This window comes from Oncorhynchus tshawytscha, linkage group LG08 (genome assembly GCF_018296145.1).
Source record: "Oncorhynchus tshawytscha isolate Ot180627B linkage group LG08, Otsh_v2.0, whole genome shotgun sequence".
Taxonomy (NCBI): domain Eukaryota; kingdom Metazoa; phylum Chordata; class Actinopteri; order Salmoniformes; family Salmonidae; genus Oncorhynchus; species Oncorhynchus tshawytscha.
This window is the reverse complement of record NC_056436.1, coordinates 5,515,314-5,531,545: the sequence shown is the minus strand read 5'-3', so window position 1 is coordinate 5,531,545 and position 16,232 is coordinate 5,515,314. Positions and strand designations below refer to the sequence as shown.

General features: G+C 47.4%; 1 protein-coding gene across 4 annotated transcripts in view; it reads left to right on the top strand.

The window, feature by feature from the left end:
• The window catches only part of LOC112255847 (RNA-binding protein 25-like), a 40,306-nt gene extending 25,074 nt beyond the window's left edge, over positions 1-15,232 (top strand). For all 4 annotated transcript variants that reach the window (XM_042325111.1, XM_042325110.1, XM_042325109.1 and 1 more), the window contains exons 11-18: positions 137-226; positions 4,105-4,178; positions 8,256-8,406; positions 9,177-9,663; positions 11,340-11,644; positions 12,122-12,220; positions 14,503-14,550; positions 14,770-15,232. In XM_042325111.1, the coding sequence (XP_042181045.1) occupies positions 137-226; positions 4,105-4,178; positions 8,256-8,406; positions 9,177-9,663; positions 11,340-11,644; positions 12,122-12,220; positions 14,503-14,550; positions 14,770-14,862 (1,347 nt within the window). In that variant the 3' untranslated portion in view covers positions 14,863-15,232. The remainder of the gene's footprint in view (positions 1-136; positions 227-4,104; positions 4,179-8,255; positions 8,407-9,176; positions 9,664-11,339; positions 11,645-12,121; positions 12,221-14,502; positions 14,551-14,769) is intronic.
• The last annotated feature ends 1,000 nt before the right edge of the window (positions 15,233-16,232 follow it).

The window sequence follows — 16,232 nt, the reverse complement described above, 5'->3', positions numbered from 1 at the left end:
CTATCTGTGTGTTTTATATCAGGCCTGTTTTGATTCAGGGATGCTGATTGGCTAAAACAGCGTTCTAGCTGTGTGTTTTATATCAGGCCTGTTTTGATTCAGGGATGCTGATTGGCTGTTGCTCCTCTTGTTTCAGCGTCTGAAGAACTGGGAGATGAGAGAGAGGAAGAAGACTCGGGACTACGACAAAGAGAACCAACGAGAGGACGAGAGACGGCGTGAGATGGTAGGAGACATCCGGGGCCAAATTGGGCCCGCGGGTGATTTTCTTTGCCCCCCGCCCACGTTTTTGATCAAAAATAAATAAATACATTTATATTTAGTTATATTGTTGGACATAAAAAACTGAAAACACCAGCAAATCAGCTCCAAGTGATTTTGTTGGAAATCTGTTCCAAGCTCTTCCCACGCATAATATAATATATATATATATGTATGTACAGTGCCTTGCGAAAGTGTTCGGCCCCCTTGAACTTTGCGACCTTTTGACACATTTCAGGCTTCAAACATTAAAATAATAAAACTGTATTTTTTGTGAAGAATCAACAACAAGTGGGACACAATCATGAAGTGGAACGACATTTATTGGATATTTCAAAAAAATTACAAATCAAAAACTGAAAAATTGGGCGTGCAAAATTATTCAGCCCCTTTACTTTCAGTGCAGCAAACTCTCTCCAGAAGTTCAGTGAGGATCTCTGAATGATCCAATGTTGACCTAAATGACTAATGATGATAAATACAATCCACCTGTGTGTAATCAAGTCTCCGTATAAATGCACCTGCACTGTGATAGTCTCAGAGGTCCGTTAAAAGCGCAGAGAGCATCATGAAGAACAAGGAACACACCAGGCAGGTCCGAGATACTGTTGTGAAGAAGTTTAAAGCCGGATTTGGATACAAAAAGATTTCCCAAGCTTTAAACATCCCAAGGAGCACTGTGCAAGCGATAATATTGAAATGGAAGGAGTATCAGACCACTGCAAATCCACCAAGACCTGGCCGTCCCTCTAAACTTTCAGCTCATACAAGGAGAAGACTGATCAGAGATGCAGCCAAGAGGCCCATGATCACTCTGGATGAACTGCAGAGATCTACAGCTGAGGTGGGAGACTCTGTCCATAGGACAACAATCAGTCGTATATTGCACAAATCTGGCCTTTATGGAAGAGTGGCAAGAAGAAAGCCATTTCTTAAAGATATCCATAAAAAGTGTCATTTAAAGTTTGCCACAAGCCACCTGGGAGACACACCAAACATGTGGAAGAAGGTGCTCTGGTCAGATGAAACCAAAATTGAACTTTTTGGCAACAATGCAAAACGTTATGTTTGGCGTAAAAGCAACACAGCTCATCACCCTGATCACACCATCCCCACTGTCAAACATGGTGGTGGTTTGGGCCTGCTTTTCTTCAGCAGGGACAGGGAAGATGGTTAAAATTGATGGGAAGATGGATGGAGCCAAATACAGGACCATTCTGGAAGAAAACCTGATGGAGTCTGCAAAAGACCTGAGACGGAGATTTGTCTTCCAACAGGACAATGATCCAAAACATAAAGCAAAATCTACAATGGAATGGTTCAAAAATAAACATATCCAGGTGTTAGAATGGCCAAGTCAAAGTCCAGACCTGAATCCAATCGAGAATCTGTGGAAAGAACTGAAAACTGCTGTTCACAAATGCTCTCCATCCAACCTCACTGAGCTCGAGCTGTTTTGCAAGGAGGAATGGGAAAAAACTTCAGTCTCTCGATGTGCAAAACTGATAGAGACATACCCCAAGCGACTTACAGCTGTAATCGCAGCAAAAGGTGGCGCTACAAAGTATTAACTTAAGGGGGCTGAATAATTTTGCACGCCCAATTTTTCAGTTTTGGATTTGTTAAAAAAGTTTGAAATATCCAAAAAATGTCATTCCACTTCATGATTGTGTCCCACTTGTTGTTGATTCTTCACAAAAAAATACAGTTTTATATCTTTATGTTTGAAGCCTGAAATGTGGCAAAAGGTCGCAAAGTTCAAGGGGGCCGAATACTTTCGCAAGGCACTGTGTGTGTGTGTGTGAGCGAGTTTTGAAATGGTTCTGTTTTAGTAATTGTTGGGGTCTCTTGCGGTCTACTAATTGTGTGTAATGATGTTCCGGCCCCCTGACCATCCACTAAACAAAAGATCGTCCCGTGGCAGAATCTAGTTGTTGAAAATCTGTCGTTCTGCCACTGAACAAGGCAGTTAACCGTTAACCCACTGTTCCCCTGAGCAAGGCAGTTAACCCACTGTTCCCCTGAACAAGGCAGTTAACCCACTGTTCCCCTGAACAAGGCAGTTAACCCACTGTTCCCCTTAACAAGGCAGTTAACCCACTGTTCCCCTGAACAAGGCAGTTAACCCACTGTTCCCCTGAACAAGGCAGTTAACCCACTGTTCCCTGAACAAGGCAGTTAACCCACTGTTCCCCTGAACAAGGCAGTTAACCCACTGTTCCCCTGAACAAGGCAGTTAACCCACTGTTCCCCTGAACAAGGCAGTTAACCCACTGTTCCCCTGAACAAGGCAGTTAACCCACTGTTCCCCTGAACAAGGCAGTTAACCCACTGTTCCCCTGAACAAGGCAGTTAACCCACTGTTCCCCTGAACAAGGCAGTTAACAGTTAACCCACTGTTCCCCTGAACAAGGCAGTTAACAGTTAACCCACTGTTCCCCGGGCGCCGACGACGTGAATGTCTCTGATTCAGAGAGGTTGGGTTAAATGCGGAAGACACATTTCAGTTGAATGCATTCAGTTCTACAACTGACTAGGTTGTACAACCCCTTTTCCCAGATGCAGTTAAAATAACGTTTTTTTATTTATTTTATTAAATTTAAAAAAAATATTTTGTGTCAAATTGCCAATTGTCAACCGATCCCTTATAGGATTAATTGACATATACACAAACATAACAATAATTAACTGTGGTAAAATATCAATACATAATAGTAAATATGTTTCTCCAAACAATAATTATATCCCTAGAGCAGTACAATAATATACATACATACTAACACACTGTATATATACACATACATACAATACCGGTCAAAAGTTTTAGAACACCTACTCCATTCAAGGATTTTTCTTTATTTTTACTATTTTCTACATTGTAGAATAATAGGGAAGACATCAAAACTATAAAATAACACACATGGAATCATGTAGTAACCAAAAAAAGTGTTAAACAAATCAAAATTATATTTTATATTTGAGATTCTTCAAATAGCCAGCCTTTTGCCTTGATGACAGCTTTGCACACTCTTGGCATTCTCTCAACCAGCTTCACCTGGAATGCTTTTCCAACAGTCTTGAAGGAGTTCCCACATATGCTGAGCACTTGTTGGCTGCTTTTCCTTCACTCTGCCGTCCGACTCATCCCAAACCATCTCAATTGGGTTGAGGCCAGGTGATTGTGAAGGCCAGGTCATCTGATGCAGCACTCCATCACTCTCCTCCTTGGTAAAATAACCCTTACACAACCTGGAGGTGTGTTGGGTCATTGTGCTGTTGAAAAACAAATGATAGTCCCACTAAGTCCAAACCAGGTGGGATGGCGTATCGCTGCAGAATGCTGTGGTAGCAATGCTGGATAAGTGTGCCTTGAATTCCAACTAAATCACAGACGGTGTCACCAGCTAAGCACCCCGACACCATAACACCTCCTCCTCCATGCTTCACAGTGGGAACCACACATGCCGAGATCATCCGTTCACCTACTCTGCATCTCACAAAGACATGGGGGTTAGAACCAAAAATCTCCAATTTGGACTCATTATACCAAAGGACCGATTTTTAGTGCTTTTTTTGGTTACGACATGATTCCATAATTGTTATTTCATAGTTTTGATGTCTTCACTACTATTCTACAATGTAGAAAAAAGTTTAAAAAATAAAATCCTGGAATGAGTAGGTATTCTATGTACATATAAATACAGAAGATGTTTGAACCCAGTCTGGCACGAAGAGAAGATTCATATGGGAGACGAGCCTTTACACCATCTGTAATATTAGCCGTTTGAATGTGTCATTTACCTCATGGAAGCTAAATGTATGCAATCATTTGTTCTTCTTCAGACAAAAGAAGGCAAGCGCCTGAAAGAGTTCCTGGAAGATTATGACGATGACAAAGATGACCTGAAATACTACAGGTGAGGACACACCTTTTATAACACAGAGACGACCTGATATACTACAGGTGAGGACACACCTTTATAACACATACAGGTGAGGACACACCTTTTATAACACAGAGATGACCTGAAATACTACAGGTGAGGACACACCTTTTATAACACAGAGATGACCTGAAATACTACAGGTGAGGACACACCTTTTATAACACAGAGACGACCTGAAATACTACAGGTGAGGACACACCTTTTATAACATAATTGTCCTTGTTTGGGGACCTAACATTAACCCCTACATGTTAAGAGAGATGAGGCCCTTTATCTACTTCCTCAGAGAGAGATGAGGCCCTTTATCTCCTTCCCCAGAGAGATGAGGCCCTTTATCTCCTTCCTCAGAGAGAGAGATGAGGCCCTTTATCTACTTCCTCAGAGAGAGATGAGGCCCTTTATCTCCTTCCCCAGAGAGATGAGGCCCGTTCTCTCCTTCCCCAGAGAGAGATGAGGCCCTATCTCCTTCCCCAGAGATGAGGACACACCTTCCCCAGAGAGATGATATCTCCTTCCCCAGAGATGACTCCTTGAAATACTTCCTACAGAGGAGATGAGGATCACACCTTTTATAACACAGAGATGACCTTTGAAATACTTCCCCAGAGTGAGGACACACCTTTTATAACAGAGAGATGAGGCCCGTTCTCTCCTTCCCCAGAGAGAGATGAGGCCCGTTATCTCCTTCCCCAGAGAGAGAATCTCCTTCCCCAGAGAGACTACAGAGAGAGATGAGGTGTTATCTCCTTCCCCAGAGAGAGATGAGGCCCTTTATCTACTTCCCAGAGAGAGATGAGGCCTTTTATCTCCTTCCCCAGAGAGATGAGGCCCTTATCTCCTTCCCCAGAGAGAGATGACATGTTAGAGAGAGATGAGGCCCTTTATCTCCTTCCCCAGAGAGATGAGGCCCTTTATCTCCTTCCCCAGAGAGATGAGGCCCTTTATCTACTTCCTCAGAGAGAGATGAGGCCCTTTATCTACTTCCTCAGAGAGAGAGATGAGGCCCTTTATCTCCTTCTTCAGAGAGAGATGAGGCCCTTTATCTACTTCCTCAGAGAGAGAGATGAGGCCTTTTCCTTCTTCAGAGAGAGATGAGGCCCGTTCTCCCCTTCCCCAGAGAGATGAGGCCTTTTCTCTCCTTCCCCAGAGAGAGATGAGGCCCGTTATCTCCTTCCCCAGAGAGAGATGAGGCCCGTTATCTCCTTCCCCAGAGAGATGAGGCCCGTTATCTCCTTCCCCAGAGAGATGAGGCCCGTTATCTCCTTCCCCAGAGAGATGAGGCCCTTTATCTCCTTCCCCAGAGAGAGATGAGGCCCTTTATCTACTTCCTCAGAGAGAGAGATGAGGCCCTTTATCTACTTCTTCAGAGAGAGATGAGGCCTTTATCTCCTTCCCCAGAGAGATGAGATCTCCTTGAGAGAGATGAGGCCCTTTATCTCCTTCCCCAGAGAGAGAGATGAGGCCCGTTATCTCCTTCCCCAGAGAGATGAGGCCCGTTATCTCCTTCCCCAGAGAGATGAGGCCCTTTATCTACTTCCTCAGAGAGAGATGAGGCCCTTTATCTACTTCCTCAGAGAGAGATGAGGCCCTTTATCTACTTCCCCAGAGAGAGAGATGAGGCCCGTTATCTCCTTCTTCAGAGAAAGATGAGGCCCGTTCTCTCCTTCCCCAGAGAGAGATGAGGCCCGTTCTCTCCTTCCCCAGAGAGAGATGAGGCCCGTTATCTCCTTCCCCAGAGAGATGAGGCCTGTTATCTCCTTCCCCAGAGAGAGATGAGGCCCTTTATCTACTTCCCAGAGAGAGAGATGAGGCCCTTTATCCCTTCAGAGAGAGATGAGGCCTTTTATCTCCTTCCCCAGAGAGATGAGGCCCGTTATCTCCTTCCCCAGAGAGAGATGAGGCCCTTTATCTACTTCCTCAGAGAGAGATTAGGCCCGTTATCTCCTTCCCCAGAGAGATGAGGCCCTTTATCTACTTCCTCAGAGAGATGAGGCCCTTTATCTACTTCCTCAGAGAGAGAGATGAGGCCTTTTATCTACTTCCCCAGAGAGAGAGAGATGAGGCCCGTTATCTCCTTCTTCAGAGAGAGATGAGGCCCGTTCTCTCCTTCCCCAGAGAGAGATGAGGCCCGTTCTCTCCTTCCCCAGAGAGAGATGAGGCCCGTTATCTCCTTCCCCAGAGAGATGAGGCCCGTTATCTCCTTCCCCAGAGAGAGATGAGGCCCTTTATCTACTTCCTCAGAGAGAGAGATGAGGCCCGTTATCTCCTTCCCCAGAGAGAGATGAGGCCCTTTATCTCCTTCCTCAGAGAGAGATGAGGGTTATCTCCTTCCCCAGAGAGATGAGGCCCTTTATCTACTTCCTCAGAGAGAGATGAGGCCCTTTATCTACTTCCTCAGAGAGAGATGAGGCCCTTTTATCTACTTCCCCAGAGAGAGAGAGATGAGGCCCGTTATCTCCTTCTTCAGAGAGAGATGAGGCCCGTTCTCTCCTTCCCCAGAGAGAGATGAGGCCCGTTCTCTCCTTCCCAGAGAGAGATGAGGCCCGTTATCTCCTTCCCCAGAGAGATGAGGCCCGTTATCTCCTTCCCCAGAGAGAGAGATGAGGCCCTTTATCTACTTCTTCAGAGAGAGATGAGGCCCTTTATCTACTTCCCAGAGAGAGAGGCCCTTTATCTACTTCCCCAGAGAGAGAGATGAGGCCCGTATATCTCCTTCCCAGAGAGATGAGGCCCGTTCTCTCCTTCCCCAGAGAGATGAGGCCCTTTATCTACTTCCTCAGAGAGAGATGAGGCCCGTTATCTCCTTCCCCAGAGAGATGAGGCCCTTTATCTACTTCCTCAGAGAGAGATGAGGCCCTTTATCTACTTCCTCAGAGAGAGAGATGAGGCCCTTTATCTACTTCCCCAGAGAGAGAGAGATGAGGGTTATCCCTTCTTCAGAGAGAGATCTCCTTCCCCAGGGTTCTCTCCTTCCCCAGATGAGATGACATGGATACCATCTCCTTGTATGTCTCTCCTCAGAGAGATGAGGCGTTAGTCTTGAAGAAGATGAGGCTTTAACTTCCTCAGAGAGAGAGATGAGGCCCGTTATCTCCTTCCCAGATGAGGCCCTTTATCTACTTCCTCAGAGAGAGATGAGGCGTGTTAACTCTCAGAGAGAGAGATGAGGCCCTTTATCTACTTCCCCAGAGAGAGATGAGGCCCGTTATCTCCTTCTTCAGAGAGATGAGGCCCGTTCTCTCCTTCCTGAGAGATGAGGCATTTCCTTCCCCAGAGAAAGATGAGGCCCGTTATCTCCTTCCCCAGAGAGATGAGGCCTGTTATCTCCTTCCCCAGAGAGATGTTATCTCCTTCCCCAGAAATGAGGCCCGTATCCCCATCAGTTATCTCTTCTGGGGAAGTAGATGAGGCCCTTTATCTACTTCCTCAGAGAGAGAGATGAGGCCCTTTATCTCCTTCCCCAGGGTCAGATGAATACATGGATACCATTTGTATGTCTCTGCCAGCAGTCTGAAGGAAGTGGCAAATTAGCGTTAGTGCAATTGCTAACTAGCGTGTTAACTGCTAGCAGATACCATAGACTTCCAGTCATTGCGCTAACGCTGGTAGGCATTTGGCTCGTGAAAGTAACTCCAACTTCCTTTATGCTGGATGCAGAAACGGTATCCATCAGTTCATCTCTCTCTGGGGAAGTAGATAAAGGGCCTCATCTCTCTCTGGGGAAGTAGATAAAGGGCCTCATCTCTCTGGGGAAGTAGATAAAGGGCCTCATCTCTCTGGGGAAGTAGATAAAGGGCCTCATCTCTCTCTGGGGAAGGAGATAAAGGGCCTCATCTCTCTCTGGGGAAGTAGATAAAGGGCCTCATCTCTCTCTGAGGAAGGAGATAAAGGGCCTCATCTCTCTCTGAGGAAGGAGATAAAGGGCCTCATCTCTCCCTGAGGAAGTAGATAAAGGGCCTCATCTCTCTCTCTGAGGAAGTAGGGCCAAAATCCTGATGTATCCTTTCATGCTGTATGACTGACCGGCCTTCCTCTCTCTCCCTCCAGGGGTAGTGCTTTACAGAAGCGTCTGAGAGACCGTGAGAAGGAGACTGAGCTGGATGAGAGAGACAGGAAGAGGGAGAAGGAGGAGCATGATCAGATCAGACAGAGACTGTTAGCTGAGGGACACCCAGACCCTGAGGCCGAGCTGCAGAGGGTATGTCTGGCCGTCTGTCTGGCCGTCTGTCTGGCTCTATTGCTGTCTGTCTGGCCATCTGTCTGTCTGGCCGACCGTCTGGCTCTATTGCTGTCTGTCTGTTCATCTGGCTGGATGGCTTTCTGGCTCTATTTAATTGTACCTTTATTTTACTAGGTAAGTCGGTTAAGAACAAATTCGTATTTTCAATGACGGCCTAGGAACAGTGGGTTAACTGCCTGTTCAGGGGCAGAACGACAGATTTGTACCTTGTCAGCTCGGGGATTCAAACTTGCAACCTTTCGGTTACTAGTCCAACGCTCTAACCACTAGGCTACCCTGCTGTCTGTCTGTTCGTCTGGCTGGCTGGCTCTATTGCTGTCTGTCTGACCATCTGTCTGTCTGGCCGACCGTCTGGCTGTATCGCTGTCTGTCTGTTCGTCTGTCTGGCTGGCTGGCTCCATTGCTGTCTGTCTCCTGGATGGCTTTCTGGCTGGCTGGCTCTATTGCTGTTTGTCTGTCTCTGTCTGTCAACTCTGTGTTGTTATTATTCAAGTTCAGGTTGTACCTTCCAGTTTCCAACCATTTCCTCCCTCCTAAACACAACCCTGCCGTCTGTCAGCTGGCTAACTGGCACATCAACAGACATGAGCAATGTGCATTGTACCCTGTCAAATAGGGACAATGAACATGAATCGACAATGCACATCTTTTTCATATATTTTTATTTTAGTGTGTTGACTTTTTTTTTGTATAAATGCACTTTAAATACATTTTGATTTGAATCCAAGATGGAGGAGGAGGCAGAGCGGAGGCGGCAGCCCCCAGTGAAGCCGGTGCCAGAGGAGGAGGTGCAGCAGGAGAAACCAAACCGGGACAGGGAGCACCGGGAGAGGGAGCACCGAGAGAGGGAGCACCGGGAGAGGGAGCACCGAGAGAGGGAGCACCGGGAGAGGGAGCACCACAGGGACAGGAGAGGAGCAGACAGGCCTTCTCTCCAGCACCTTCAACCCCAATCAGACGATGACTTGGAGGAAGGGGAGGAGCTTGATGACTGTGACCGGGAGGACTCATCAGATGCCAGGCCAAACCCAAACCTGAAGCCCACGATGCGGCCAATAACATCGGCCCCCTCGGTGTCGTCAGGCAGCGGCGGCGCCACACCCAACTCCCCCGGCAACGAGTCTCCCTGCGGCATCATCATCCCTCATGAAAATTCTCCTGAAGCCCGGCCCACTGAAGAACAGCATCCCAAGATTGGCCTCAGCCTCAAACTGGGTGAGGTAAAACTAGATTGAACTAGTTAGAACAAGATTGGCCTCAGCCTCAAACTGGGTGAGGTAAAACTAGATTGAACTAGTTAGAACAAGATTGGCCTCAGCCTCAAACTGGTTAAATCGTCATCGTCGTCTCTCAGTCTAACGTGCTGACCACACCGCTCGCGTAACAAAATAAAAGTGCACACACATGTTATTTCAATCATTGCACCCACACTGCTGACGTCAACGAGCGTCTGCGTAGCCAGGCGCTAAAATAGAACTTGGTTCTATTTGTGACGCTCAACGCTCTGCAAGTCCCGCCTCTCCCATCTCCGCATTGGTTTTTTGGAGCATATACCCACGTGGGTGATTGGAAGATGATCTGAGGTCCACACTCCAGTTGGTGGTGGTGGTAATGCACCTTAAAGTTGGTTGCCATCCGCAATATAAAGTCCAAAGAAGAAGTAGCCAGAAGGAAGAGAGATTACTAGAAACAAACTCGGTTTACCCTTTTATGTGTGGATTAATTGTCAGAGTAGAGGACCTTGTGCGTTTCAGGTAAAAGAACAACTCAAAGTTTGTATCCCATGACAAATTAGCTAGAAACAGCAAGCTAGCTAAATAGGACAAATTAGCTAGAAACAGCAAGCTAGCTAAATAGGACAAATTAGCTAGCGACTGCAAGCTAGCTAAATAGGACAAATTAGCTAGCGACTGCAAGCTAGCTAAATAGGACAAATTAGCTAGCGACTGCAAGCTAGCTAAATAGGACAAATTAGCTAGAGACTGCAAGCTAGCTAAATAGGACAAATTAGCTAGCGACTGCAAGCTAGCTAAATAGGACAAATTAGCTAGCGACTGCAAGCTAGCTAAATAGGACAAATTAGCTAGAGACTGCAAGCTAGCTAAATAGGACAAATTAGCTAGCGACTGCAAGCTAGCTAAATAGGACAAATTAGCTAGAGACTGCAAGCTAGCTAAATAGGACAAATTAGCTAGAGACTGCAAGCTAGCTAAATAGGACAAATTAGCTAGCGACTGCAAGCTAGCTAAATAGGACAAATTAGCTAGCGACTGCAAGCTAGCTAAATAGGACAAATTAGCTAGCGACTGCAAGCTAGCTAAATAGGACAAATTAGCTAGCGACTGCAAGCTAGCTGGCTAAATGTCCATTGATGTTTAATGCTTTTCAACCTGGCCCCAAATTAATATAGTTGGTTTTGATATTTCAACCTGCGTCTGATGGAATACACGCGCGCCCGGTCTAGTCAGTGTGTGACCCTCTAGCTTTGACCCTCAATTGTCTATAACCCACTGTAACCCACCAACCAGGCTCTCTCTCTGTCCCCTCAATAATCAGGCTCTCTCTCCGTCCCCTCAATAATCAGGCTCTCTCTCCGTCCCCTCTATAACCCCTCTCTCTCCGTCCCCTCTATAACCCGTCTCTCTCTCTCTCTCCGTTCCCTCTATAACCCGTCCCTCAATAATCTCTCCGTCCCTCTATAACCCGTCTCTCTCTCTCTCCGTCCCCTCTATAACCCGTCTCTCTCTCTCTCCGTCCCCTCTATAACCCGTCTCTCTCTCTCTCCGTCCCCTCTATAACCCGTCTCTCTCTCTCTCCGTCCCCTCTATAACCCGTCTCTCTCTCTCTCTCTCTCCGTCCCCTCTATAACCCGTCTCTCCCCCCGTCTCCAGGCGCCAGCCCCAACCATCAGATCCACACCGGGAGTAAACGTAAGAAGCTGGCCAACGTCGACAGCGTCTTCAACAAGTTCGGCGAGGAGGAGGCCGACGAAGCGCCTCGTAAACGTAAGCTGGTTCCGTTGGACTACGGCGAGGATGATAAGAGCTTGGGTCTGGACGGGGCAGAGGTACCTGGAGGGAAGGGAGGACAAAACACAGAGGAGAAACGGAAACACATCAGGAGTCTCATTGAGAAGATCCCTACGGCCAGACCGGATCTGTTCAACTATCCTCTGGACTGGACTGCTGTGGACTCGGTAAGGAGGATGAGGATTTAAAAAATTGAACCTTTTATTTAACTAGACAAGTCAGTTAAAGAACAAGTTCTTATTTTCAATGACGGCCTAAGAACAGTGGGTTAACTGCGTTGTTCAGGAGCAGAACGACAGATTTGTACCTTGTCAGCTCGGGGATTTGAACTTGCAGCCTTTTGGTTACTAGTCCAACGCTCTAACCACTAGGCTACCCTGATGATGATGATGATGATGATGAGGCAGGTCGGCCCCAGAGCTCTGGTGTGGGTCAGTTGGTAATAACGTAACGATTGCAGCGTTAAGGAGTGGTTCAAACATCCTGTAGGGTTCACACACACGAACAAGTCCCAAGGATCCTGGTCCTCTGTGGAGAACCTAATCTACTCTTGACATATTTGGTCAACTGGAAATTGAAAAGCGATGTGGGAAGAACTAGTAATTCTCTGTAAATCACCGGATGTCTTGTTCTTCCTGTCTCAGACTCTGATGGAGCGCCGCATCAGACCCTGGATCAACAAGAAGATTATAGAGTACATCGGAGAGGAGGAAGCTACGCTAGTGGACTTTGTCTGTTCGAAGGTGAGTCGGTAACTGATTGAGTGGGAGAGAGAATGATTTGTCTGAGGAAGGATGACATTGGTTTCCTTACCTTGTAAGAAGTTTATAGACAAGGTATGACTGCAACCCAATGCGTTTGTTTAGTTTACCTGGTCACTGTTTCAAACACGTATGTTTTTTTGGGGGCATTTTTGCACAAACCCAATGTACCTATACCACTGAGTGTACAAAACATTAGGAACACCTTACGTCGGGGCATGGACTCTACAACGTGACGAAAGCGGTCCACAGAAATGCTGGCCCATGTTGACCGGATGTTCTTTGGGTGGTTGATCATTCTTGATACAATAACTGTTCAGCATGAAAAAACCCAGCAGCGTTGCAGTTCTTGTCACAAACCGGTGCGCCTGACACCTACTACCATACCCTGTTCAAAGTCACACATTTTTTGTCTAGTCCATTCACCCTCACACATACACAATCCATGTCTCAATTGTCTCAAGGCTTAAAAATCCTACTTTAACCACCTGTCTCCTCCCCTTCATCTACACTGATTGAAGTGGATTTAACAAGTGACATCAGTAAGGAATCATATCTTTCACCTGGATTCACCTGGTCAGTCTATGTCATGGAAAGAGCAGCTGTTCCTAATGTTTTGTGTAGTCAGTGTATGTTTGTCAATGGCACCAATATGTAATTTTGGGGGGTGAACTACTCCTTTACCTTAAAGCTTGCCGTTATAATGCATTGTAAGACGTGTCATGAGCATGTAACTATGTTGCCACTAGTCTTCTATTCTTCACATTGTCCACGGAGGTAGCGATGGGACACGGTCTGGGGTAGCGATGGGACACGGTCTGGGGTAGCGATGGGACACGGTCTGGGGTAGCGATGGGACACGGTCTGGGGTAGCGATGGGACACGGTCTGGGGTAGCGATGGGACACGGTCTGGGGTAGCGATGGGACACGGTCTGGGGTAGCGATGGGACACGGTCTGGGGTAGCGATGGGACACGGTCTGGGGTAGCGATGGGACACGGTCGGGGGTGGGACACGGTCGGGGTAGCGATGGGACACGGTCTGGGGTAGCGATGGGACACGGTCTGGGGTAGCGATGGGACACGGTCTGGGGTAGCGATGGGACACGGTCTGGGGTAGCGATGGGACACGGTCTGGGGTAGCTGGGGATGGGACACGGTCTGGGGTAGCGATGGGACACGGTCGGGGGGTAGCGATGGGACACGGTCTGGGGTAGCGATGGGACACGGTCTGGGGTAGGATGGGACACGGACACTGTCGATGGGGGTAGCGATGGGACACGGTCGGGGGTAGCGATGGGACACGGTCGGGGTAGCGATGGGACACGGTCGGGGTAGCGATGGGACACGGTCGGGGTAGCGATGGGACACGGTCGGGGGGTGGGACACGGCGAGCGATGGGACACGGTAGCGATGGGACACGGGGGTAGCGATGGGACACGGTCGGGGTAGCGATGGGACACGGGGTTAGCGATGGTAGCGATGGGACACGGTCTGGGGCAGCGATGGGACAATGTCTGGGGCAGCGATGGGACAATGTCTGGGGCAGCGATGGGACACGGTCTGGGGTAGCGATGGGACACGGTCTGGGGTAGCGATGGGACACGGTCTGGGGTAGCGATGGGACACGGTCTGGGGTAGCGATGGGACACGGTCTGGGGTAGCGATGGGACACGGTCTGGGGTAGCGATGGGACACGGTCTGGGGTAGCGATGGGACACGGTCTGGGGTAGCGATGGGACACGGTCTGGGGTAGCGATGGGACACGGTCTGGGGTAGCGATGGGACACGGTCTGGGGCAGCGATGGGACACGGTCGGGGGCAGCGATGGGACACGGTCGGGGGTAGCGATGGGACACGGTCGGGGGGTAGCGATGGGACACGGGTGTAGCGATGGTAGCGATGGGACACGGGTGTAGCGATGGTAGCGATGGGACACGGGTGTAGCGATGGTAGCGATGGGACACGGGTGTAGCGATGGGACACTGTCTGGGGTAGCGATGGGACACGGTCTGGGGTAGCGATGGAACACGGTCGGGGGCAGCGATGGGACACGGTCTGGGGGTAGCGATGGGACACGGTCGGGGGTAGCGATGGGACACGGAGGAGGTATTGAGGGCCCATTGTCTCTGGGTGCAACGTATTCCCAGAAACAGTCAAAAGGTATTGAGGACCCATTGTCTCTGGCTGTGACGTATTCCCTGCAGTAGGCTTTGTGAGTGTTGTTGTCTTCCATGGTGTTTTACCAGCTTCCTGTCTCCTCAGGTGATGTCTCACGGCACACCGCAGGGGATCTTGGATGATGTTGCCATGGTGAGTTAAATAATAGAGCATGATTTAAAAACATGGCCATAGAAAAACAATCTTATCGGCTTAACCAGTTTACCGTTCATATGTTATTAAATGTAAGCCAACATTTGAGTTAGTTCTAAATCAAAGTTTGTTCTCGTCAACAGTGCAGTAGGCCTAACAGGTGTTAGAACGTGTGTTATTAAGAGAGGAGACCCACTAACTGATGTATTGTACCTGCAGGTTCTGGACGAGGAGGCAGAGGTGTTCATAGTTAAAATGTGGAGGTTGTTGATCTACGAAACGGAGGCCAAGAAGATTGGTCTGGGGAAATGAAGACTAGTACTACTACAGTACTACTGTTGTGAGGGACAGTTTTTTTTCTTTTTTTCTCCGGCTTCAAGTCTCTTTATTTCTCTTGACTGATCACACGGACACCTCTCACTCACTAGGGTGTTGAGACTATGAGCATGGGCCTATTACCAGTCCCCAACCCCCCTCTACTCCCCCAACCCCCTCTACCGCCCCCCCCAAAAAGATCTCTTTTAAATGAGTATAAACTTCCCTGAGTCAATACATGTTAGAAGCACCTTTTTGCGGTGATATACAGCTGTGTCTTTCTGGGTAAGTCTCTTAATAAGAGCTTTTCACACCTCGATTGTACAATATTTTGTCGTTTATTCTGTTTAAAAATCTTCAAACTCTTGTCAAGTTGATTGTTGATCATTGCTAGACAACCATTTTCAAGTCTTGCCATAGATGTTCAAGCCAATTTTAAGTCAAAACTGTAACTAGGCCACTCAGGAACATTCAATGTCGTCTTGGTAAGCAACTCCAGTGTAGATTTGGCCTTGTGTTTTTGGTTATTGTCTTTGCTGAAAGGTGAATTTGTTTCCCAGTGTCTGTTGGAAAGCAGACTGAACCAGGTTTTCCTCTAGGATTTTGCCTGTGCTTAGATCTAGTCCGTTTCTTTTTATCCTAAAAAAAACCTCCCACATTGAGTACCACTCTTCATATTCTCAAGCATGGCAGTGCCTGCATCATGTTATCGGTATGCTTGTCATTGGCAAGGCTGTGTTGGATTTGCCCCAAGCATAACACTTTGTAGTCAGGACAAAAAAGTTAATTTTTTGCAGTCTTACTTAAGTGCCTTGTTGCAAACAGGATGCATGTTAAGGAATATTTTTATTCTGTACAGGCTTCCTTCTTTTCACTCTTGTCATTTAGGTTAGTGTTATGGAGTAACTACAGTGTTGTTGATCCATCCTCAGTTTTCTCCTATAACAGCCATTAAACTCTGTAAACTGTTTTAAAGTCACCATTGACCTCATGGTGAAATCCCTGAGCGGTTTCCTTCCTCTCCGGCAACTGAGTTAAGAAGGACGCCTGTATCTTTGTAGTGACTGGGTGTATTGATACACCATCCAAAGCCTAAATTAATAACTTCACCATGCTCAAAGGGATCTTCAAATGTTTGCTGTTTTAATTTTTTACACATCTACCCATCGGTTGAAAAACCTCCCTGGTCTTTGTGGTTAAATCTTTGCTTGAAATCAACTACTCGATTGAGGGACCTTACAGATAATTGTGTGTGTGGGGTACAGAGTTGAGGTAGCCATTTAAAAAAAAAAAAATATGTAAACAATTTTATTGAACACGGAATTAGTTCATGCAAATTATTATGCGTTTTTTGTACTTATTTAGGC